This window comes from Haematobia irritans, chromosome 4, assembly GCF_050003625.1.
Source record: "Haematobia irritans isolate KBUSLIRL chromosome 4, ASM5000362v1, whole genome shotgun sequence".
NCBI lineage: Eukaryota > Metazoa > Arthropoda > Insecta > Diptera > Muscidae > Haematobia > Haematobia irritans.
In genome coordinates, this window is record NC_134400.1 from 189,921,620 (window position 1) to 189,948,500 (window position 26,881).

Sequence of the window (26,881 nt, forward strand, 5' to 3'; positions counted from 1 at the left end):
GAGTACAAGTATGCCTGCGCCAAATGGGTAACAACTTCCTCGTACATATACCAGTAGTAATACTTTTACACGGGCATGACATTGGAGGAAAGTACTTCCGTGCAAGCATACCAGCAGTTGAAAAATAAGTACTTCTTCGCAAGCATACCAGCTCTCCAAAAATAATATCTTTACCATAAAGATACCCAAAAAGTGCGAACTCACCCCTGTTGTTTTCTAATCCAACACACTATACCACGCTCCACGGCATGGACCTATTCAATGATGTTATTTTGTAATATAAATTATGTATTATACAATTTTAGAAAACAAAGGAATATTTTATTGGCATTTTTTTCTGAAATGTAATTTGGCACTATTTATCGCTACTATTAACGGTGCATACTGTAGAGCCGAACCCGGACCTCAAGATATGATTTTGATTACCGGTATTAGTAGAAAGAATCACTTTTTGCCTACACAGGTAAGTTATTATTTTTAAATCCCAGGTAATACTGCAAGGAGTAACATTTTGATTACCGGTATTACTGAAAGAATCACTAGTGCTTACCCAGTTTTTGCTGGGAAACCACTATTTCTTATGTTTCTAAACCAAATCTGTAAAGGCCATTTTTTATATCAAATTTCCCAAAAAGTTATACAATAAAAATGTGTGTGTGTGTGTGTGAACAGCCTTTCAATATAAATTTAATAACATTTCATTTATCGATATGTTTGATAGATTGCTTAAGACTGCCCTTGCTATACATAGATTTTAATGCGTACCCCTAATATGGGGAATAACAATACATGTACATATAAATATATGAAATAGTTTACTGCATATTTATTTCAATTTTATTTTTTGCATATTTTATTTTTAATATTTAATCTCATAACAATTTTTCCCTATAAAAGTTGCAAATTTGTTGTCAATTATTCATTTTGGGGTGGGGAGGATTTGGAAAACCAGAAATAAATCATGTTAAAGGTGCATATTTAACAATTTGAAATTTGGAGAGGTCATATATTGTTTGTTTTTTTTATGTTTCAGTATACTTGGGATATTATGTTATATAGCAATGTATTTATGTTATTTATGGAACTAATCTGGTGATTGGAATTTTTTTGGTCGATATTATTAACATTTTTTTATTGAAAACAATATGAAAAAAAAATTATATATAAAAAAAAGGCATTTTACTGAATTGTCAACAGCAACATAATTAACAAGAAAAAAATAAAAAAGATATTATAAGAATTAGTTTTGTATTTTTATTTTTTGTTGGTTTTTGTTGGTTTTCTCTTCAATCTTAACTTATCGACCTTTTTTAGTGACCAACATCAACTCAACTGGAACTTTAATCCAAATGTCGAAAAGTGAAATTTCTATTCCTTCTACTCTATCGCACCTTAAATACAAAAGCACCACAAGAAATAAAACACACTAATAACCCCCATTTTCATGAAGCTCCGTTAGTGCTACGTTAGCTAACGAACTCCTAAATCGTGCTATGTACATATCTGTCATCTTGCATATATATTCCATATGCCAGTTAGAAACTTAACTGCTGAAAATTTTTCAGTTAAAGTTAACCAGAGAAAAGATATTTTCATTTTTCTTTCTGTTAACTGGCAGTTAAAGCCTAACGGAGCTACATGAAAATGGCCGTAAGAAGAGTATAACATACAGAAGAGTCATGTTTGAAAATAATTTTAAATATTAAATAGAAAATAGAAAATAATTATTGAAGATTAATTTCACCATACAAACCCTGCTTGGACAAAGAAAATATGGAAAAGGAACCCACAATTTACAGATCCTTTTCCTACGTAAAAGGAATTTCAGAAAGGATTACAAACTCGAACATAGTTAATAAAAAGTTAATAGTGGCCATAAAAATTGTAATACACTAAAAACCATTTTCACAAAAACTAAGGACAGGACAGCAATTATGGAGACAGCGAATGTTATTTATCAGATAACATGCAATGGAGACAACAAAGAACCATGTGGCAAAAGGTATATTGGAACTACTAAAAATAAACTAAAAACAAGTAAGGAAAGTTTAAAGTAGGACGGGCCGACTATATTATACCCTGCACACAAGGAAAATGTTGGTATTTTGACCATTTTTGTCGAAATCAGAAAAACATATATGGGAGCTATGTCTTAATCTGAACCGATTTCAACCAAATTTGGCTAGCTACAATGCAAATTCTACTCCCTGTGCAAAATTTCAACTAAATCGGAGTTAAAAATTGGCCTCTGTGGTCATATGATTGTAAATCGGGCGTAAGCTATATATGGGAGATATATCTAAATCTGAACCGATTTCAACCAAATTTGGCACACATAGCTACAATGCTAATTCTACTCCCTGTGCAAAATTTCAACTAAATCGGAGTTAAAAATTGGCCTCTGTGGTCATATGGGTGTAAATCGGGCGAAAGCTATATATGGGAGATGGGAGATCTAAATCTGAACCGATTTCAACCCAAATTAGGAACATGTGCCAAATTTGAAGGCGATTGGACTTAAATTGCGACCTAGACTTTGATCACAAAAATGTGTTCACAGACAGACGGACGGACGGACGGACGGACAGACGGACATGGTTATATCGACTCAGGGACCCACCCTGAGCTTTATTGCCAAAGACCCCATATGTCTATCTCGTCTACTTCTGGGTGTTACAAACATATGCACTAACTTATAATACCCTGTTCCACAGTGTGGCGCAGGGTATAAATAATGGGAAACATTTAAATCTGAAGCAATTTTAATGAAACTTCGCAAAAGTTTATTTATGATTTATCGCTCGATATATATGTATTAGAAGTTTAGGAAAATTAGAGTCATTTTTACAACTTTTCGACTAAGCAGTGGCGATTTTACAAGGAAAATGTTGGTATTTTGACCATTTTTGTCGAAATCAGAAAAACATATATATGGGAGCTATATCTACATCTGAACCGATTTCAACCAAATTTGGCATGCATAGCTACAATGCTAATTCTACTCCCTGTGCAAAATTTCAACTAAATCTGAGTTAAAAATTGGCCTCTGTGGTCATATGAGTGTAAATCGGGCGAAAGCTATATATGGGAGCTATATATAAATCTGAACCGATAAAATTTGGCACGCATAGCTACAATGCTAAATCTACTCCCTGTGCAAAATTTCAACCAAATTGGGCCAAAACTCTGGCTTTTAAGACCATATTAGTCCATATCGGGCGAAAGATATATATGGGAGCTATATCTAAATCTGAACCGATTTCAATCAAATTTGGCACGCATAGCTACAATGCTAAATCTACCCCCTGTGCAAAATTTCAACCAAATTGGGCCAAAACTCTGGATTTTAAGACCATATTAGTCCATATCGGGCGAAAGATATATATGGAAGCTATATCTAAATCTGAACCGATTTCTTCCAAAATCAATGGGGTTCTATTCTGACCCAAAACAGGAACATGTGCCAAATTTGAAGTCGATTGGACTTAAACTGCGACCTAGACTTTGATCACAAAAATGTGTTCACAGACAGACGGACGGACAGACGGACATGGTTATATCGACTCAGGGAACCACCCCGAGCATTATTGCCAAAGACACCATGTGTCTATCTCGTCTCCTTCTGGGTGTTACAAACATGTGCACTAACTTATAATACCCTGTTCCACAGTGTGGCGCAGGGTATAATAACTTATAATACCCTGTTCCACAGTGTGGCGCAGGGTATAACAAGGCTGTCGAAAAATGTATCAGACATAAAACACACTGTGCCACATCGAAACATCACCCGAACTTTGATGATGTGAGAGTATTGGAGAGGGGGAGAGTGCGATTAACATTAGAAATGTTGTACATCAACAATGTACCAACAGAGAAGAGAATGCACTACAAATCAGAGACAGATAACATTGCTCACATATGCAGACACATCATAAATAAGACAAGTGGATACACAAGTTCTCAGCATCAGAGAAAGCAAGAGGGAAATCAGTGCAATAAAAGTAACAGACCAACTAGTGAGCTTTATGTGTTGTTGTTGTTTTCCATTTGAATGTTATTTATACGTAAGTGTGTAATGAAAGTCTTTTTTTGTATTTCCTGTTCTCATTATACTTGAAAAAAAATGGTAAATAAAATAAGCCTCTATAATTAAAAAAAGATCTCAAGCTTGAATAATTATTTTCTATTTAATATAAAAAAGGTTGAATAAAATCAAATTTTCTAATAATTTAAAAAAAATTTATGATTTTTATAAAAACTATGTGTTTGTGTTACGGGTTTTTTCCCATCATAAAATAACGGCTGTTTAACCGAAATACGAACATATTATCTTTTAAAAATCATTTTATGAAAAAACAAAAATAATTGTTTTTGATTTTTTTTGAAATATGTGACTTTTGTATTTAAGGAGCGTTATATCAAATTCAGTATCTATAGCTTATTTTTCCATATATATGAAACTTTACTTTTATTTATTTTATTAACTTCATTGTATGTGTGTGTGTATGTATGCATAGACTTGAGCCTATAAACTCATTTCCGGTTTGAATTCTTGTATCTGTTACATTATGCATTTATTTTATTGACACAAAACATTTATTGTTTATGACTATTGTATAATTTTGTTTGAGTTACTTTCATTAATTTGTTTTTTTTTCAACATTTAATGTTTACATTGAATGATTAATTGTTGCAATTATTTTTATATGGTTATTTCATTTGTATGTATTATATTTATTGGTTTATAGTTTGGTTCATTGGGTTTCAACATGTTTTACTTTCATATAAAATTTAAAAAATTAACCCTGTAAAAAATTTATTACTTTTTGTTTTATCTGTTGTTCATATACATATTATATAGGGATGTAAAAGGGTGAAAAGTATATAGAGAAATTGTTAAAGATATTTTTATTTTTAAATGGTTTTGGTATCTATCCTTCCTTCTGTATACAGGAAATACAGTCAATACAATATTTAATTAAATCAAAGAAACTTTCCATGAATAATAAATATTGTTTTAATGGATATATGAAGCAAAGTGATAGAAAATTACAGAGAAATTGTAAAAAAAAACTATTAAAAAAAAATTTATATTAAATATTTTCTATAGCATATAGAAGCAAATATTGCCAAATAAATAGATTATGAAAAAAAATATATATTTTATGAAATTTTTGATGAATAATAAATATACATATTTTTATATTTATTGATTTATTCTTATAGCTGTTAATTTTTTCCTTTACAGAATTATTTCAATTTAATAAATATGTTTTTGTTTTTTCTTAATTCAAAACAATCGGCGAACACAAAAAATATATTGCTGAATTAGAATCTTAATTAAAAATAAATAAAAGTTTAGAAAAAGAAAAACTTAAATAAAATACACAAATCAATTAAGTAAATAAAATAATAATAAAAATATCTATTTGAATTAAAATCTTAATTAAATTTGAACAAATATTTAAACAAAAATTAAAATTAATTAACAGTAAATTAATGTTTTTAATAACATCAATTAAGTTTGTAATTGGCATTATTTTTTTTCTCAAAATTTTATTTCTTTAGAAAATTTTCTGCAAAATTTTAATTCTATGGAAAATTTTGTCAAAAATTTTTTCTATGAAAAATTTTCGGCAAAATTTTATTTCTATAGAAAATTTTCGGCAAAATTTTATTTCTACCGAAAATTTTGTCAAAATTTTATTTCTATAGAAAATTTTATCAAAATTTTATTTCTATAGAACATTTTCGGCAAAATTTTATTTCTATAGAAATTTTTCAGCAAAATTTTATTTCTATAGAAAATTTTCGGCAAAATTTTATTTTTATAGACAGTTTTGTCAAAATTTTATTTCCATAGAAAAAAGGTATGAATTAAAATCTTAATTAAATTTGAACAAATATTTAAATAAAAATTAAAATTAATTAATAGTAAATTAATTTTTTTTAATTACATCAATTAAGTTTGTAATTGGCATTATTTTTTTTGTCAAAATTTTATTTCTATAGAAAATTTTTTCAAAATTTTATTTCTATAGAAAACTTTTGGCAAAATTTTATTTCTACAGAAAATTTTCGGCAAACTTGTGTTTCTATAGAAAATTTTTTTCAAAATTTTATTTCTATAGACAATTTTCGGCAAAATTTTATTTCTATAGAAAATTTTATCAAAATTTTATTTCTATAGAACATTTTCGGCAAAATTTTATTTCTATAGAAAATTTTCGGCAAAATTTTAATTCTATAGAAAATTTTCGACAAAACTTTATTTCTATAAAAAATTTTGTCAAAATTTTATTTCTATAGACAGTTTTGTCAAAATTTTATTTCCATAGAAAAAGGGTATGAATTAAAATCTTAATTAAATTTGAACAAATATTTAAACAAAAATTATGGCATTATTTTTTTGTCAAAATTTTATTTCTATCGAAAATTTTTTCAAAATTTTATTTCTATAGAAATTTTTGTCAAAATGTTTTTTTCTATACAAAATTTTGTCAAAATTTTATTTCTATAGACAGTTTTGTCAAAATTTTATTTCAATAGAAAAAGGGTATGAATTAAAATCTTAATTAAATTTGAACAAATATTTAAACAAAAATTAAAATTAATTAGTAGTAAATTAATTTTTTTAATTACATCAATTAAGTTTGTAATTGGCATTAATTTTTTGTCAAAATTTCATTTCTATAGAAATTTTTGTCAAATTTTTTTCTATAGAAAATTTTGTCAAAATTTTATTTCCACAGAAAATTTTCGGCAAATTTTTATTTCTATAGAAAATTTTCGGCAAAATTTTATTTCTATAGAAAATTTTGTCACAATTTTATTTCTATAGAAAATTTTCGGCAAAATTTTATTTCTATAGAAAATTTTCGGCAAAACTTTATTTCTATAAAAAATTTTGTCAAAATTTTATTTCTATGGAAAACTTTGTCAAAATTTTATTTCTATAGACAGTTTATTTCTATGGAAAATTTTGTCAAAATTTTTTTCTATAGAAAATTTTGTCAAAATTTTATTTCTATAGAAAATTTTCGGCAAAATTTTATTTCTACAGAAAATTTTGTCAAAATTTTATTTCTATAGAAAATCTTATCAAAATGTCATTTCTATAGAAAATTTTTTCAAAATTTTATTTCAATAGAAATTTTTGTCAAAATGTTTTTTTCTATACAAAATTTTGTCAAAATTTTATTTCTAAGAAAATTTTCGGCAAAATTTTATTTCTATAGACAGTTTTGTCAAAATTTTATTTCAATAGAAAAAGGGTATGAATTAAAATCTTAATTAAATTTGAACAAATATTTAAACAAAAATTAAAATTAATTAGTAGAAAATTAATTTTTTTACATCAATTAAGTTTGTAATTGGCATTATTTTTTTGTCAAAATTTTATTTCTATAGAAATTTTTGTCAAATTTTTTCCTATAGAAAATTTTGTCAAAATTTTATTTCCACAGAAAATTTTCGGCAAATTTTTATTTCTATAGAAAATTTTCGGCAAAATTTTATTTCTATAGAAAATTTTGTCACAATTTTATTTCTATAGAAAATTTTCGGCAAAATTTTATTTCTATAGAAAATTTTCGGCAAAACTTTATTTCTATAAAAAATTTTGTCCAAATTTTATTTCTATGGAAAACTTTGTCAAAATTTTATTTCTATAGACAGTTTATTTCTATTTCTATGGAAAATTTTGTCAAAATTTTTTTCTATAGAAAATTTTGTCAAAATTTTATTTCTATAGAAAATTTTCGGCAAAACTTTATTTCTATAAAAAATTTTGTCAAAATTTTATTTCTATGGAAAACTTTGTCAAAATTTTATTTCTATAGACAGTTTATTTCTATTTCTATGGAAAATTTTGTCAAAATTTTTTTCTATAGAAAATGTTGTCAAAATTTTATTTCTATAGAAAATTTTGTCAAAATTTTATTTCTATAGAAATTTTTGTCGAAATTTTATTTCTACAGAAAATTTTCGGCAAACTTGTATTTCTATAGAAAATTTTCGGCAAAATTTTATTTCCATAGAAAATTTTGTCAAATTTTTAAATCTATGGAAAATTTTGTCAAAATTTTAAATCTATGGAAAATTTTGTCAAAATTTTATTCCTATAGAAAATTTTGTCAAAATTTTATTTCTATAGAAAATTTTCGGCAAACTTGTATTTCTATGGAAAATTTTGTCAAAATTTTATTTCTATAGAAAATTTTATCAAAATTTTATTTCTATGGAAAATTTTGTCAAAATTTTATTTCCATGGAGAATTTGGTCAAATTTTTATTTTTATAGAAAATTTTGTCAAAAAAAATTTTTTCTATAGAAAATTTGTGAAGTATGTACCTCTAGGTGAAAAGGAATATTTTGCAAAATTCAAAACCAAAAAACATCAAGAATTCTACCAATCTACCAAACAGCAAATAATCTGCCATTTTTGGCAACCGCGGAAGTACATCGGTTAACCTAATAAGTACATCGGTTAACCAAATACCGATGTATCAGGCTCACTTAGACTATTCAGTCCATTGTGATACCACATTGGTGAACTTCTCTCTTATCACTGAGTGCTGCCCGATTCCATGTTAAGCTCAATGTAAAGGGACCTCCTTTTTATAGCCGAGTCCGAACGGCGTCCCACATTGCGGTGCAACTACTTAGATAAGCTTTGAAACCCTGAAAGAAATGTCATCAGCATTACTGAGGTGGGATAATCCACCGCTGAAAAACTTTTTGGTGTTCGGTCGAAGCAGGAATCGAACCCACGACCTTGTGTATGCAAGGCGGGCATGCTAACCATTGGAACACGGTGGCTCCCAATAATAAATCTTAAAAATTCTAACAATCATTTTCAACGAAAATCACCACTTAAACTTTACAGTTCATGGTTGTAACAAGATTTATCTTTTATAAACAACGTCCATTGCATAATTTTAGGCGTCGCATATGTCCCCTTGGAAACATTTCTCCAATTAGAATTACAAGTACTCATAAAAAGAAATGCCCACAATATATCAGACTATTACGCTGGAAATTGTGTCCACTAATAACAGAGATATCATTTAATAAAAATCCATTCTTCATCCATTGTTATATAAGGCATACCCTATGAAATATGTATGTTACAAATTTATCATCTAGAATATAGATGGACTAAGATAAAAATGGTCTACTAAACTCATAAATACTTCTTATGGGATTCAATTCCATTCCAAATATTTTTTTTTAAATATATACGTATGGTTTATCAAAATAAATAAATTCCTTGATTTATACAATTTGTTTGTTTATAATTAATTTCACTAGGAAAAGACAATGAAGGATTATTAACAAGACTAATAAACCTTTTCTGGATATTTGATAGCTTTAAGGCAGGATCTATGTATTAGGAAAACAATTTAATTTTAATTAATTTCACTTTCAATAGCCACCCTTATTCATAAGAATGTGTGTGTGTATGTGTCATTGAGTGGGTATGTGAGTGCGTGTGTATAGGCTTTTATGTGCCTTTGCATTTGTATTTGAAAATGAAGAAATTAATTAATTGTTTATTAGCATACGATAATAATTCATTTTCCCAAATTGTGTATAAAGCGGATATTAAAATATGAAATACACTGAGTGCTGTGAAGTCAATGGTATAAATTAGGTATTTCATTATTTATTTCTAAGGAATGTTTTCTTGGAAATATCCCAGCACCCTCTATTGGGGGAATATAAGACAATATTGCCCATGGGTTAAATAAATTACCACTATTGAAATAATTGTTTGCAAAATGTTTACTATGAAATTGAAATAGCAAAATTTGTACTTATTAGGGGCCTGTACAAATGTATTAGACCGACAAATAGTACAATAGGCAAATATTTATTGCAGGGATGGCCAAAGAGACTTAAGGTGGTTACTATATACGATTTTTTGCATCAAAACACTAAACAAACCCGTTGTAAGTAAAAATTAAAATCTACAATCAATGTAAATTTAGATAGAATCTAATTGCCCTCTATAGATATTAAAAAAAAGAAAAACTAAGATGTTTTATTTGCATTTACGAGTATACCCAAGTTGACCCAAACAGCCTATTAAAATAAATAAAAATCTCACTAAATTAGATGTTAAAACAAGTATATACGGCCGTAAGTTCGGCCAGGCCGAAGCTTATGTGTCCTCCACCATGGATTGCGTAGAAACTTCCACAATCGAATTACTTAAGTTGCGGTAACGCTTGCCGATGGCAAGGTATCTTAAAACCCCCTTACACCGTCTTCTAAATTGTATGTAAGTCCATACGTGGTTATATTAAATGAAAAAAGATGGATCACATACGTATATAATTTAGTTTGACAAAATTTTCTATAGACATAAAATTTTGACAAATTTTTCTACAGAAATAAAATTTTTACAAAATTTTCTATAGAAAGAAAATTTTGACAAAATTTCTACAGAAATGTAATTTTAACAAACTTTTCTACAGAAATGAAATTTTAACAAGCTTTTCTATAGAAATAAAATTTGAATTTTTCTATAGAAATAAAATTTTGACAAAATTTTCTATAGAAATATAATTCTGACAAAATTTTCTATAGAAATAAAATTTTAACAAAATTTTGTATAGAAATAAATTTTTGACAAAATTTTCTGTAGAAATAAAATTTTGGTAGATTATTTTTGGCTCGAGTGGCAACCATGATTATGAACCGAATAAAATTTTAACAAAATAGAAATAAAATTTTGACAATGATGAAAATTTTATTATGAACACAATAAAATTTTAACAAAATTTTCTATAGAAATAAAATTTTGACAAAATTTTCTGTAGAAATAAAATTTTGACAAAATTTTCTATAGAAATAAAATTTTGGTAGATTATTTTTAGCTCGAGTGGCAACCATGATTATGAACCGAATAAAATTTTAACAAAATAGAAATAAAATTTTGACAATGATGAAAATTTGATTATGAACACAATAAAATTTTAACAAAATTTTCTATAGAAATAAAATTTTGACAAAATTTTCTGTAGAAATAAAATTTTGACAAAATTTTCTATAGAAATAAAATTTTGGTAGATTATTTTTGGCTCGAGTGGCAACCATGATTATGAACCGAATAAAATTTTAACAAAATAGAAATAAAATTTTGACAATGATGAAAATTTGATTATGAACACAATAAAATTTTAACAAAATTTTCTATAGAAATAAAATTTTGGTAGATTATTTTTGGCTCAAGTGGCAACCATGATTATGAACCGAATAAAATTTTAACAAAATAGAAATAAAATTTTGACAATGATGAAAATTTGATTATGAACACAATACAATTTTAACAAAATTTTCTGCAGAAATAAAATTTTGACAAAATTTTCTATAGAAATAAAATTTTGACAAAATTTTCTAAAGAAATAAAATTTTGGTAGATTATTTTTGGCTCGAGTGGCAACTATGGTTATGAATCGAATAAAATTTTAACAAAATAGAAATAAAATTTTGACAATGATGAAAATTTGATTATGAACACAATAAAATTTTAACAAAATTTTCTATAGAAATAAAATTTTGACAAAATTTTCTGTAGAAATAAAATTCTGACAAAATTTTCTGTAGAAATAAAATTTTGGTAGATTATTTTTGGCTCGAGTGGCAACCATGATTATGAACCGAATAAAATTTTAACAAAATAGAAATAAAATTTTGACAATGATGAAAATTTTATTATGAACACAATAAAATTTTAACAAAATTTTCTATAGAAATAAAATTTTGACAAAATTTTCTGTAGAAATAAAATTTTGACAAAATTTTCTATAGAAATAAAATTTTGGTAGATTATTTTTAGCTCGAGTGGCAACCATGATTATGAACCGAATAAAATTTTAACAAAATAGAAATAAAATTTTGACAATGATGAAAATTTGATTATGAACACAATAAAATTTTAACAAAATTTTCTATAGAAATAAAATTTTGACAAAATTTTCTGTAGAAATAAAATTTTGACAAAATTTTCTATAGAAATAAAATTTTGGTAGATTATTTTTGGCTCGAGTGGCAACCATGATTATGAACCGAATAAAATTTTAACAAAATAGAAATAAAATTTTGACAATGATGAAAATTTGATTATGAACACAATAAAATTTTAACAAAATTTTCTATAGAAATAAAATTTTGGTAGATTATTTTTGGCTCAAGTGGCAACCATGATTATGAACCGAATAAAATTTTAACAAAATAGAAATAAAATTTTGACAATGATGAAAATTTGATTATGAACACAATACAATTTTAACAAAATTTTCTGCAGAAATAAAATTTTGACAAAATTTTCTATAGAAATAAAATTTTGACAAAATTTTCTAAAGAAATAAAATTTTGGTAGATTATTTTTGGCTCGAGTGGCAACTATGGTTATGAATCGAATAAAATTTTAACAAAATAGAAATAAAATTTTGACAATGATGAAAATTTGATTATGAACACAATAAAATTTTAACAAAATTTTCTATAGAAATAAAATTTTGACAAAATTTTCTGTAGAAATAAAATTCTGACAAAATTTTCTGTAGAAATAAAATTTTGGTAAATTATTTTTGGCTCGAGTGGCTATCATGATTATGAACCGAATAAAATTTTAACAAAATAGAAATAAAATTTTGACAATGATGAAAATTTTATTATGAACACAATAAAATTTTAACAAAATTTTCTATAGAAATAAAATTTTGACAAAATTTTCTGTAGAAATAAAATTTTGACAAAATTTTCTATAGAAATAAAATTTTGGTAGATTATTTTTAGCTCGAGTGGCAACCATGATTATGAACCGAATAAAATTTTAACAAAATAGAAATAAAATTTTGACAATGATGAAAATTTGATTATGAACACAATAAAATTTTAACAAAATTTTCTATAGAAATAAAATTTTGACAAAATTTTCTGTAGAAATAAAATTTTGACAAAATTTTCTATAGAAATAAAATTTTGGTAGATTATTTTTGGCTCGAGTGGCAACCATGATTATGAACCGAATAAAATTTTAACAAAATAGATATAAAATTTTGACAATGATGAAAATTTGATTATGAACACAATAAAATTTTAACAAAATTTTCTATAGAAATAAAATTTTGGTAGATTATTTTTGGCTCAAGTGGCAACCATGATTATGAACCGAATAAAATTTTAACAAAATAGAAATAAAATTTTGACAATGATGAAAATTTGATTATGAACACAATACAATTTTAACAAAATTTTCTGTAGAAATAAAATTTTGACAAAATTTTCTATAGAAATAAAATTTTGACAAAATTTTCTAAAGAAATAAAATTTTGGTAGATTATTTTTGGCTCGAGTGGCAACTATGGTTATGAATCGAATAAAATTTTAACAAAATAGAAATAAAATTTTGACAATGATGAAAATTTGATTATGAACACAATAAAATTTTAACAAAATTTTCTATAGAAATAAAATTTTGACAAAATTTTCTGTAGAAATAAAATTCTGACAAAATTTTCTGTAGAAATAAAATTTTGGTAAATTATTTTTGGCTCGAGTGGCTATCATGATTATGAACCGATATGGACCAATTTTTGTGTGATTGGAGATCGGCTATATATAACTATAGACCGATATGGACCAATTTTGGTATGGTTGTTAGCGGCCATATACTAACATCACGTACCAAATTTCAACCGAATCGGAGGAATTTTGCTCTTCCAAGGAGCTCCGGAGGTCGAATCTGGGGATCGGTTTATATGGGGGCTATATATAATTTGGGACCGATTTCGACCAATTTTTGCATGGGTGTTTGAGGCCATATATTAACACCACGTACCAAATATCAACTGAATCAGATGAATTTTGGTCTTCCAAGAGGCTCCGGAGGTCAAATCTGGTGATCGGTTTATATGGGGGCTATATATAATTTGGGACCGATTTCGACCAATTTTTGCATGGGTGTTTGAGGCCATATATTAACACCACGTACCAAATATCAACTGAATCAGATGAATTTTGGTCTTCCAAGAGGCTCCGGAGGTCAAATCTGGTGATCGGTTTATATGGGGGCTATATATAATTATGCACCGATGTGGACCAATTTTGCGTGGTCATTAGAGACCATATACTAACACCATGTACCAAATTTCAGCCGGATCGGATGAAATTTGCTTCTCTTAGAGGCTCCGCAAGCCAAATCGGGGGATCGGTTTATATGGGGGCTATATATAATTATGGACCGATGTGGACCAATTTTTGCACGGTTGTTAGAGACCATATACTAACACCATGTACCAAATTTCAGCCGGATCGGATGAAATATGCTTCTGTTAGAGGCTCCACAAGCCAAATCTGAGGGTCCCTTTATATGGGGGCTATACGTAAAAGTGGACCGATATGACCCATTTGCAATACCATCTGACCTACATGAATAACAACTACTAGTGCCAAGTTTCAAGTCGATAGCTTATTTCGTTCGGAAGTTAGCGTGATTTCAACAGACGGACGGACGTATGGACGGACGGACATGCTTAGATCGACTCAGAATTTCACCACGTCCCAGAATATATATACTTTATGGGGTCTTAGAGCAATATTTCGATGTGTTACAAACGAAATGACAAAGTTAATATACCCCCATCCTATGGTGGAGGGTATAAAAATATATGAAACTGGTTATATTTATATTTGGATGGAAAGTATTAAAGCAACGATCCCATAAAATTTTGTCTTATGAAATTAATTTATTTAAACAATATATCGTGGAAATAAATTGGTTTTCGGCTCGGAAACCAAAAACTAGTACCCACTTTTACTCTCCAAAATTTTGATCAATTAAAGCACAAAACCATTTTTTTACACACGAAAAAATGAATGTGGATTTTCATAACACTTTTCGATTTTGAAACACTATTTTTCAATCTTCAATCAATCTTTTTTCTCATGCAGTTTCGCATAATTTCAAGAGGCATTATTTAACAATTCATAGGAAGAATGAAAATATTAATGTGTTTCTAATATAATTAATGAACAATATATTTCTGACTCGCTAAAAGAAAAGGAGCAACAAATATGTAAGCAGAGACAAATACAAAAAGCATCATTTGTTGTTTTATTTGAATTTTTTTTTTTGAAATCAAAGTAACTTATTATTCCATTAACAAGTTAATATCATTGAAATTCTAAAACTTTTATCATATAATAAATCAATATCATATTAAAAATATCTATAAAATTCTATTTTCTTCAAAGCCTTTTTGCAAAAAATTATTAAAAAAACTATCTTTATATTATTAGCAAGTAACATATCTCCAAGTGCATAATTTCTCTCTGTCAATCCCTGATGTATGTTGTTTATATATGAGAAGCAGAGAATGCAAGAGAGAGAGAGAGAGAGAGAGAGTATGCAATTATTAGTGGTAGAATAGGTTTGGTGTGTTGAGTATATAGATCAGTGTTGTCACAATGAATTTTATTTTGGACCAAAATTTTTCCAAAATTGGACTAAAATTAAAAGAATAAAATTTAAAAGTTTAAATTTTACCAAATTCGTACCAGCGTACCATTTTCCCAAATTAAATTAAAATTTCAATTAAAAGTTAAAAATTTTCCACAATTTTACTTCGATTTTTTCGTCATTTTTTGTTCCTACGGAAAATTTTGTCAAAATTTTATTTCTATAGAAAATTTTATTAAAATATTATTTCCATAGAAATTTTATCAATATTTTATTTCTATAGAAAATTTTGTCATAATTTTATTTCTATAGAAAATTATGTCAAAATTTTATTTCTATAGAAAATTTTGCTAACATTTTATTTCCATAGAAAATTTTGTTAAAATTTTATTTCTATAGAAAATTTTGTCAAAATTTTATTTCTGTAGAAAATTTTGTCAAAATTTTATTTCTATAGAAAATCTTGTCAAAATTTTATAGAAAATTTTGTCAAAATTTTATTTTTGTAGAAAATTTTATTTCTATAGAATTTTCCCAAATTAAACTAAAATTTCAATTAAAAGTTAAAATTTTTCCACAATTTTACTTCGATAGAAAATTTTGTTAAAATTTTATTTCTATAGAAAATTTTGTCAAAATTTTATTTCTGTAGAAATTTTTGTCAAAATTTTATTTCTATAGAAAATTTTGTCACAATTTTATTTCTATAGAAAATTTTGTCAAAATTTTTTTTGTGTAGAAAATTTTATTTCTTTAGAATTTTCCCAAATTAAATTAAAATTTCAATTAAAAGTTAAAATTTTTCCACAATTTTACTTCGATAGAAAATTTTGTCAAAATTTTATTTCTAAAGAAAATCTTGTCAAAATGCTATTTCTATAGAACATTTTGTTAAATTTTTTTTTCTATAGAAAATTTTGTCAAAATTTTGTTTCTATAGAAAATTTTATTTCTATAGAAAATTTTATTTCTATAGAAAATTTTGTCAAAATTTTACTTCTATAGAAAATTTTGTCAAAATTTTATTTCTATAGAAAATTTTGTCAAAATTTTATTTCTGTAGAAAATTTTGTCAAAATTTTATTTCTGTAGAAAATTTTATTTCTATAGAAAATTTTGTCACAATTTTACTTCTTTAGAAAATTTTGTCACAATTTTACTTCTGTAGAAAATTTTCACAAAATTTTATTTCTGTAGAAAATTTAAAAAAAAATATCGATTTGACGTACTAAAATCAATTAAATTCCATTTGGTCCGACCATCGGGCCAAATTTAAAAATTAATAATTTGTATGGACCAATTTTGATCAGATCGTACCAAAATGCCAGCCCTGATATAGATCATTAATGTTTACTCCCTGCCAACATTTGGGTGATAGTTTTATTGTCTTTCGCTAAGATGTCACTATTTCGTATCGCCAGGAAGTTTTCTGGTAGTAAAACCTCAAGCACAGCAACAAAAAAAAACAACTATCGCGTGGGGTGTTTCCGTTTCGAAACAAATTCGACTCTAACAGCGATCAAAAATCTAAATATAGACTCCATACATCGACATAACTAATTTTCAATAGCACCTCTCTGAGAGTACAAGTGTGTAAAAAGCCACTATCAACCAACGAGCGTGGGTGGCACAGAGGGAGAGCCTCTGACTTGAAAGGTTCGAAAGGTTTCGAATTCAATGCTCGGTGCATCTGATCATCGATTTTATTTTTTAAAAAATAACTATCGTTTTCTAACTACTTTTAGTCACTGGTTCGATTCCCCGAGAACACTATCGCGCAGTGGGACATTTGTTCCCGAACGGGGACCCGAATTCGATAAGAAGATGATATCGCCTGCGAAAGTTTTATCTTCCGCGGCGAAACTACTTCGATACACTTTCGATAGAAAATGTTTGCAGGGTAGCACCTCTCTGAGAGTACATGTGTGTAAAAAGCCACTATCAACCAACGAGCGTGGGTGTCACAGAGGGAGAGCCTCTGACTTGAAAACGAAAGGTTCCGAGTTCAATGCTCGGTGCATCTGATCATCATTTTTATTTTTTTAAAAATAACTATCGTTTTCTAACTACTTTTAGTCACTGGTTCGATTCCCCGAGAACACTATCGCGCAGTGGGACATTTGTTCCCGAACGGGGACCCGAATTCGATAAGAAGATGATATCGCCTGCGAAAGTTTTATCTTCCGCGGCGAAACTACTTCGATACACTTTCGATAGAAAATGTTTGCAGGGTATACTTTCTCATGTTCAGTACATGAGTAAGTATTGAATGTTGGCTCTTTTTCATTCTCTGGTATGTACGCCAAGAAATATTTGGAATAACTGAGACGTATGTGTATTTCGAATTCATAATACGTATACGCACATGTGGACAACCTAACATGCTAAGGATACGATAGACGTTCGGAAAACCCCTACCACACGTTGCAGCGACAAATCACTTTGCATTAAAATCAGACGAACATTGATTTTGTTAAGGTGGGATTGCATAAATCCTTAGGTATAAAGGGGATCTTCGCCAATTCTGGTTGGGACTTTTCGAATTATATAAATCTAAAGAAGATTTGAGGGAAATGAAAATTTTGGAAATCTAGTCGGGAAGTAATCTGTAACCCCATCTAATAGTTGTTCAAGTGAGTATGAGGTTCTCATCAGAAACCATTGTTTTGCGGCTTTTTATTGCATTTTTTCATCGTTTTTTTTTTTATTAAGCCAACGGCCCCAACAATAGCTTTTTTTCATTTCGTCCAATTATAGTCTTAATTGAGTTTTAAAAAATATTCAGTTAATAATTTAATTTGATTCAACAAATGTTTTAATTGAAATAAAAATCAATCACAAAAATTAATAGTATCATTTAATGTTTTAATTGGATGAATAAAGTTTTTTAATTGAATTGCAATTAATTTTTTTAATTGATACTATCATTTTTGTCATATTAGACATTTCAATTAAAAATTAATTGGATCGATTAATTTCGTGATTGAAGACAAAAACTTTTTTTGTCTGAACAAATACGCAAACCTCTGTCTTTTGGTTTATTCTCTTCAATCTAAAATTCATGCTTCACAAGTGAAAATCAAAAAAAAACATCTAGATTACTTTGATTTACTATATTATTTTAATTTTATTTTGTATAATTATTTTTGACTAGTAATTTTGGTATGTATCCACACGACATAGAATGAACCTTTACACAAAGAAAAAAACAGGGCTCTTCTACATTGGTGATAATAAATTATTTCAATAAAAAAAATTAAATAAAAGTCAATTAAATTAAAATAATTTAAAATAAATTATATTATACTACATGAAATCTTAATTAAATAATAATGTAATTTACATTAATTGTAACACCTTTAACTTTAATTTATATTCAGTTAAAAATTCACCAGTATATTCTTGCTGACTTATAGATTAAAGAATTTGTATTTATGGTGTGGCAAACTTTCGGCCTAGTCCTTTGGCCTTACACTTCTTTCTTATTTTTTTTTATAAAAAAAAACTCGTAATTTTTCAGTGTAAAAAATGTTGAGTGAATATTTCTGTTTTTAAGTTTGTTTAAATAGAAAATATCTTGCTGCTAAAACAACAAAACGGTTTGAATTTAAAACCAGCCTAAGGCTTGAATTATGAAATTATTAAAACAAAAGACCTGCCTGACTTCTTGGGAATGACAAAAGAAAAAACCTCACTTCTACTCAAATGGGAATTGTTATTAGCTAAGATTCAAAAGTTGTTGTATGCTATGAAAAACGTAAAAAATTAAAAAAAAAAAACTTTTCCTCTGGCAATTATTTAAGATTGAAAGTGGAGATGTAGAATTATAAAAAATGATGGAATTTTCCTTTTTTTTTGTTGGGATGGGGATAATTTTCAGTTAAGTTTTCTGGGAGGTTGTTGTTTTTTTTTTTTGGGGAGGGGGGTTTTGTCTGTTTTATGTTTTATCTGGTCAGGAAACCGTAGCATATTTTAGATGTTTGATTTTTCATCTCTTGTGCTTCTCTTCTCTTATCTCTCCGGGATGGTTGTTATTTGACCCGCGGAATACTTAAAAACTACACTGAGCACATATACTTTTAGCCTTTGTATTATCTCGTACAAAATCATGAACATTAAATTTTCCCGCATCACTTTGATCATGACCGCGATTCTTCAATTGCCTGTGAAGGAGACAAAAACATAAAGGAATAAATTAGCATATGCAATATTCATGAAATTAAGACAATGTATTACATTTACAAAGTAAGAAAAAGGTCAACAGGAAAAAAATATAATTACTTTATTTTTACAAAGTTGGTTTTATGAAATAATATTTCATAACCACTAGCGGTTCTTGAATCTCAAATGATAAAAAAAAACAAGTCCTAGGAATTTAATTTTAAGATTTTTCTATACTAAAATGATTTGTTACTACCACACAGGAAACATGTTAGAGTAGCCGTTATTTATTTCAATGCTGGAAATAATTGACTCTTAACCCAGATATGCCGACCGTACTACATGTAGTACACCTGTTATGTTCAGGTTTCTGCGTTTACAGTGCTTTACATTTTCTAATCTACTTGTTGGTGTGCTACAGAATATAACGGTCAACAAACCATGCGTTGATAAGTTTTGTCTAAGGTAACTGCTTATGTGTATTTTTTTGGATCAGAGATTTCAGTTTTGTGAAATTGGCAAAAGTGTGAAGATGTCACGTAATCTGTGAGAAAAAGTTCTATATGCATATTTTATTGTTGTTGCGTTTCTATGTTTTTATACCCACCACCATAGGATGGGGGGTATATTAACTTTGTCATTCCGTTTGTAACACATCGAAATATTGCTCTAAGACCCCATAAAGTATATATATTCTGGGTCGTGGTGAAATTCTGAGTCGATCTGAGCATGTCCGTCCGTCTGTCCATCTGTCCGCCTGTCCGCCTGTCCGTCTGTCCGGCTGTCCGTCCGTCTGTGGAAATCACGCTAACTTCCGAACGAAACAAGCTATCGACTTGAAACTAGGCACAAGTAGTTGTTATTGATGCAGGTCGGATGGTATTGAAAATCGGCCATATCGGACCACGTTTACGTATAGCCCCCATATAAACCGATCCCCAAATTTGGCTTGGGGAGCCTCCCGGAGCAGCAAAATTCATCCGATCCGGTTGAAATTTGGTACCTGCTGTTAGTATACGGCCTCTAACAACCATGCAAAAATTGGTCCATATCGGTCCATAATTATATATAGCTCCCATATAAACCGATCCCCAGATTTGACCTCCGGAGCCTCTTGGAGGAGCAAAATTCATCCGATCCGGTTGAAATTTAGTACGTGGTCTTAGTATACGGTCTCTAACACCCATGCAAAAATTGGTCCATGTCGGTCCATAATTATATATAGCCCCCATATAAACCGATCCCCAGATTTGAACTCCGGAGCCTCTTGGAGGGGAAAAATTCATCCGATCCGGTTGAAATGTGGTACCTGATGTTAGTATACGGTCTCTAACAACCATGCAAAAATTGGTCCATATCGGTTCATAATTTTATATAGCTCCCATATAAACCGATCCCCAGATTTGAACTCCGGAGCCTCTTGGAGGAGCAAAATTCATCCGATCCGGTTAAAATTTAGTACGTGGTCTTAGTATACGGTCTCTAACACCCATGCAAAAATTGGTCCATGTCGGTCCATAATTATATATAGCCCCCATATAAACCGATCCCCAGATTTGACCTCCGGAGCCTCTTGGAGGGGAAAACTTCATCCGATCCGGTTGAAATGTGGTACCTGATGTTAGTATACGGTCTCTAACAACCATGCAAAAATTGGTCCATATCGGTCCATAATTATATATAGCTCCCATATAAACCGATCCCCAGATTTGACCTCCGGAGCCTCTTGGAGCAGCAAAATTCATCCGATCCGGTTGAAATTTGGTACCTGATGTTAGTATACGGCCTCTAACAACCATGCAAAAATTGGTCCATATCGGTCCATAATTATATATATCTCCCATATAAACCGATCCCCAGATTTGACCTCCGGAGCCTCTTGGAGGAGCAAAATTCATCCGATCCGGTTGAAATTTAGTACGTGATCTTAGTATACGGTCTCTAACACCCATGCAAAAATTGGTCCATGTCGGTCCATAATTATATATAGCCCCCATATAAACCGATCCCCAGATTTGACCTCCGGAGCCTCTTGGAGGGGAAAAATTCATCCGATCCGGTTGAAATGTGGTACCTGATGTTAGTATACGGTCTCTAACAACCATGCAAAAATTGGTCCATATCGGTTCATAATTTTATATAGCTCCCATATAAACCGATCCCCAGATTTGAACTCCGGAGCCTCTTGGAGGAGCAAAATTCATCCGATCCGGTTGAAATTTAGTACGTGGTCTTAGTATACGGTCTCTAACACCCATGCAAAAATTGGTCCATGTCGGTCCATAATTATATATAGCCCCCATATAAACCGATCCCCAGATTTGACCTCCGGAGCCTCTTGGAGGGGAAAACTTCATCCGATCCGGTTGAAATGTGGTACCTGATGTTAGTACACGGTCTCTAACAACCATGCAAAAATTGGTCCATATCGGTTCATAATTATATATAGCTCCCATATAAACCGATCCCCAGATTTGACCTCAGGAGCCTCTTGGAGGAGCGAAATTCATCCGATCCAGTTGAAATTTGGTACATGGTGTTAGTATATGGTATCTAACAACCATGCAAAAATTGGTCCATATCGGTCCATAATTATATATAGCTCCCATATAAACCGATCCCCAGATTTGACCTCAGGAGCCTCTTGGAGGAGCGAAATTCATCCGATCCAGTTGAAATTTGGTACATGGTGTTAGTATATGGTATCTAACAACCATGCAAAAATTGGTCCATATCGGTCCATAAGTATATATAGCAAAAGTCATCCGATCCGGTTGAAATTTGGTACATTTTGTCAATATATGGCCTCTAACAGCCATGTAAAAATTGGTCAATATCGGTCTTTAGTTATATATAGCCGATGACTTATTACTACCAAAACTTTATTTCCATAGAAAATTTTGTCAAATTTTATTATTATAGAAAGTTGTGTCAAAATTTCATTTCTATAGAAAGTTTTGTCAAACGTTTATTTCTATAGAAATGTTTGTCAAAATTTTATTTCCATAGAAAGTTTTGTCAAAATTTTATTTTTATAGAAAATTTTGCAAAAAATTTATTTCTGTAGAAAATTTTGTCAACATTTTATTTCTATACAAAATTTTGTCAACATTTTACTTCCATAGAAAATTTTGTCAACATTTTATTTCTATAGAAAATTTTGTCAAAATTTTATTTCTATAGAAAATTTTGTCAAGTTTTCATTTCTATAGAAAATTTTGTCAAACTATATTATATACGTATTTAATCGGCCTTTTTTTGTTTAATATATACCCCGTATGGGCTAACTTACAATTTAGAAGACAGTGTTAAAAAGTTTTACGATTCCTTGCCATCGGCAAGTGTTATCGCAACCCAAGTAATTCGATTGTGGATGACAGCCTTTAGTAGAAGTTCCTACGCAATCCATGGTGGAGGGTACATAAGATTCGGCCTGGCCGAACTTACGGCCGTATATACTTATTTTAATTATAATAGTTGTAAAAACCAATACGTAGCAAAAGTATATGTGAAAAAAAATTATATGTGATTTTAGTTGATGTATTTGCTGACGTACTACATGTAGTACGTTCGGCATTAGTGTGCAAAAATGGTGAAAACAAGAACTTATTTTTAACATTTAACCCTTTAACATTTAACCCTTGGGGTCATTTGATGACCCACGTCGCATTTTTCATCCGCGCATTTCTTACTGTTGGAATATAAATAAAAGTTCTTACTACTCAACGCACAATTTGTTGACATGTAGTGAATTCTTGCTGAGTAGTAAGAACTTTTAATTATATTCCAACATTAAGAAATGCGCTGATGAAAAATACCATATCATCATCAGATGACCCCAAACATAATATAAGGGTTAATGAGATAATAAATGCATTAGGAGAAAGTGATTAAGAGTTTTTGCAAAATTCAACATAGCCATATGGGAGGTAAAATGGACCATTTATCATTTCGTCGGCGCATTGCCACGATTTTAATATCTACTTATGAGAAACCCTCAGCAACGCTTCCATCGGGATTACCATGCGACATCAGATTTGATCGAAAAGATCATCTACTTACTGAGAACACACGTCAAGCCGATGGAAAATATAAACAGCTACGTTGTAATCATTGCCACAATAAGACCACTACACGCTGCATTAAATGTGATGTGCCGCTCCATGTAAAGTGTAATGTGGTGTACTACACCCCAAATAATTTTGTTTATTAATTTGTTTTGTCTTTACATATGTACACAAAAGTTCCTGAATAATAAACGACGAATTAAATCCCAAGAAAATACTGTCTTTTGCTTTCGTAAATGCCGAGCGTACTACATGTAGTACGGACCCAAAATCCAAGTTAAAAAATATATTTTTTTATTCTTTCTTCAGTTTTGTAATATAATCTGTCAGAATAATGCTATTATGGAAAACTACAAAGATTGTTGCAATAATATGCCCGTCAGCATATCTGGGTTAATTAACCTCAGTAACCTCTCAGAGTTCAAAGTAGCAATTAACAATGATAATATAACACTCTCATTCTCTATGCAATGATTGTGAGTGAATGGTACTTAACGACTTGTTGTTGTAACCTGTAACTACTAGTAAGAATGTACAACTAGAGGATATGGTTACTGGAAATAATAAAAACAATGTTAAATCACTCTCATTCTCTGTAGTGATCCCAAATGCATAGTGCTGTATGCTGTTTATGCCGTTGTTGCCTCAACTTATAACAGTCACAGTAAGAATGTTATGTTAAATCACTCTCATTCTCTGTAGTGATCCCAAATGCGTAGTGCTTTATGCAGTTTATGCCGTTGTTGCATCAACATATAACTGTCACAGTAAGAATGCAAATAACAGCAAGTGGTAAATACCATAGACTATAGACTTTAGATAGATGAGCCATGAGTGCCAAACTATTTTTGACAGTTCCGAAGATTAAGAATAAACGAGAAAAATAAGAGCACGCTTACAATCTCTTTCGTTTTCCTTTTTGTAGTTTGCCAATTTTACACAAAATTAGAACGTGTATGATGCAACAGAGGATTTATAAATAAATTAATATATTAAAAGTTCATATTTGAACAAAAAATTGTGACCAAAATCGCGAAAATACGAAATTTAATTTTGAGCAGCATTGCTCTTTACGAACAACACCAAAGCAAATGCACGAAAATTAATGTTTGGGACTGACTCTTTACGAAAAAATCAAAACGAAATGTCAGAAAATTAATTTTTGGAACTGACACATTTTTTTTAAAGAGAATAGTGGATCATCTATGTATTAAAGGGTCTATGGTAAATACAATAAAACCTATACAGAGCATAAAGGGTGAGACGGTCAAAATTTGGTCAATATAAACTTGACGTATTTCTTTCAATTTTGCATTTAAAAAACCTGAACACCCCTCATTTTGAAGGTGTGTGTGTGTAGAATGTTGCTCCTATTTTGATTTTGGAATTCACTCTTCAGTTGTCAAAATGCCGTCCACGCAAGAAGAGCAGCGTATCAAAATATTGCTCGCGCATCGCGAAAATCCGAGCTACTCGCATGCAAAGCTGGCAAAATCGCTAAAAGTTGCCAAATCAACCGTTACAAATGTAATTAAAGTGTTTGGGGAACGTTTGTCGACAGCCAGGAAGTCTGGATCGGGGGGGAATCGAAAACCGGAAGCCGCTGAGACGACAAAGAGAGTTGCCGGTAGTTTCAAGCGAAACCCTAACCTCTCTCTCCGAGATGCCGCAAATAAGCTGGGTGTATCGTCTACAACCGTGCATCGAGCCAAAAAACGAGCCGGACTATCGACTTACAAGTAGGTAGTGACTCCAAATCGCGATGATAAACAAAATACGACGGTCAAAGCGCGATCCCGGAGGCTGTACACGACGATGCTGACGAAGTTTGACTGCGTGGTAATGGACGACGAAACTTACGTCAAAGCCGACTACAAGCAGCTTCCGGGATAGGAGTTTTATACGGCAAAAGGAAGGGGAAAGGTAAGGGAAAGGTAGGCAAAAGGAAGGGGAAAGGTAGGCAGATATTTTCAAGCACATAAAACTGTCAAAGTTCGCAAAGAAATATCTGGTTTGGCAAGCCATCTGTACCTGTGGCGTGAAAAGCAGCATTTTCATAGCTTCCGGGACTGTCAACCAAGAAATTTACGTGAAAGGGTGTTTGAATAAACGTCTGCTGCCTTTCCTGAAGAAACACGGTTGTTCCGTACTGTTTTGGCCGGATTTGGCATCTTGCCATTACGGTAAAAAGGCCATGGAGTGATACGCCGCCAACAACGTGCAGGTGGTTCCCAAGGATAAGAACCCTCCCAACACGCCAGAGCTCCGCCCAATTGAGAAATACTGGGCTATTGTCAAGCGGAACCTAAAGAAGACCAAAAAACTGCTAAGGACGAGCAGCAGTTCAAGGCAAACTGGCTTTCTGCGGCGAAGAGGGTGGACAAGGTGGCTGTACAAAATCTGATGGCAGCGTGAGGCCCGGCAATTCGAATTTGGAAAAGCGAAAGCCTAACTGAATATTTTTCCTGAATTTTATACTAATTGCACTTGAAAAAGAAATTTAATTTGATTTTTAAATAAACGATTTCACCGATTTACACACGTTTTCCCTTGACCAAATTTTTACCGAATCACCCTTTATTAGAGTGGGACGTGAAATGTGATTTTTTTTAAATAAATTTAAAATGGTTTTCGATATGAGTTTAAGTAAATGGATATTGAAATAATTGAAAAAAAAAACAGTGAAAAAGTGAACGAAATTAAATATATTAAACTCTTTAATACTTTGTATTGAAAGTTTCCCAAAAGTATGAAGTAAATTAATCGGGACCAAGTTCTAGTGAACTTTTGACATTTACAGCCATATAAGTACATTTTGGACAAAATAGATACATGATACATGGAAGTTTCTGCAAACCATAATCAATATGAATCTTCTCTAACCCAAAAAGCTCTTTTTTCCAAGTAACAATATTAGCACACACTTTAAATCTAGACATCAAATGTGGCAATTTTTTCGAATTGGGAGACAATTATAAATACATGGGAGTTTTGAATTAGGAGCAAATAATTTGTAAATCTAACTAATCAATTTTTTCAATACTACTCGTAATTAAACTAAAAAGATCGAAAAGTCTAATTTGAATTGAAAGGGGATTCTAATATAGCATTTTTTATGCTGAAAGTTCATGGAAAAGTGGAAAGTCATTAAATTTTCTCGCATCACTTTGATCATGACCGC

The 26,881-nt window shown here is 29.9% G+C and overlaps 1 protein-coding gene across 1 annotated transcript in view; it reads right to left on the reverse strand.

The window, feature by feature from the left end:
• Window positions 1-19,167: 19,167 nt before the first annotated feature.
• Window positions 19,168-26,881, reverse strand: part of Rab26 (RAS oncogene family member Rab26) — a 170,646-nt gene continuing 162,932 nt past the window's right edge. The window contains exon 7 of the mRNA XM_075307614.1: window positions 19,168-19,635. Within this exon, the coding sequence (XP_075163729.1) occupies window positions 19,524-19,635 (112 nt within the window). The 3' untranslated portion in view covers window positions 19,168-19,523. The remainder of the gene's footprint in view (window positions 19,636-26,881) is intronic.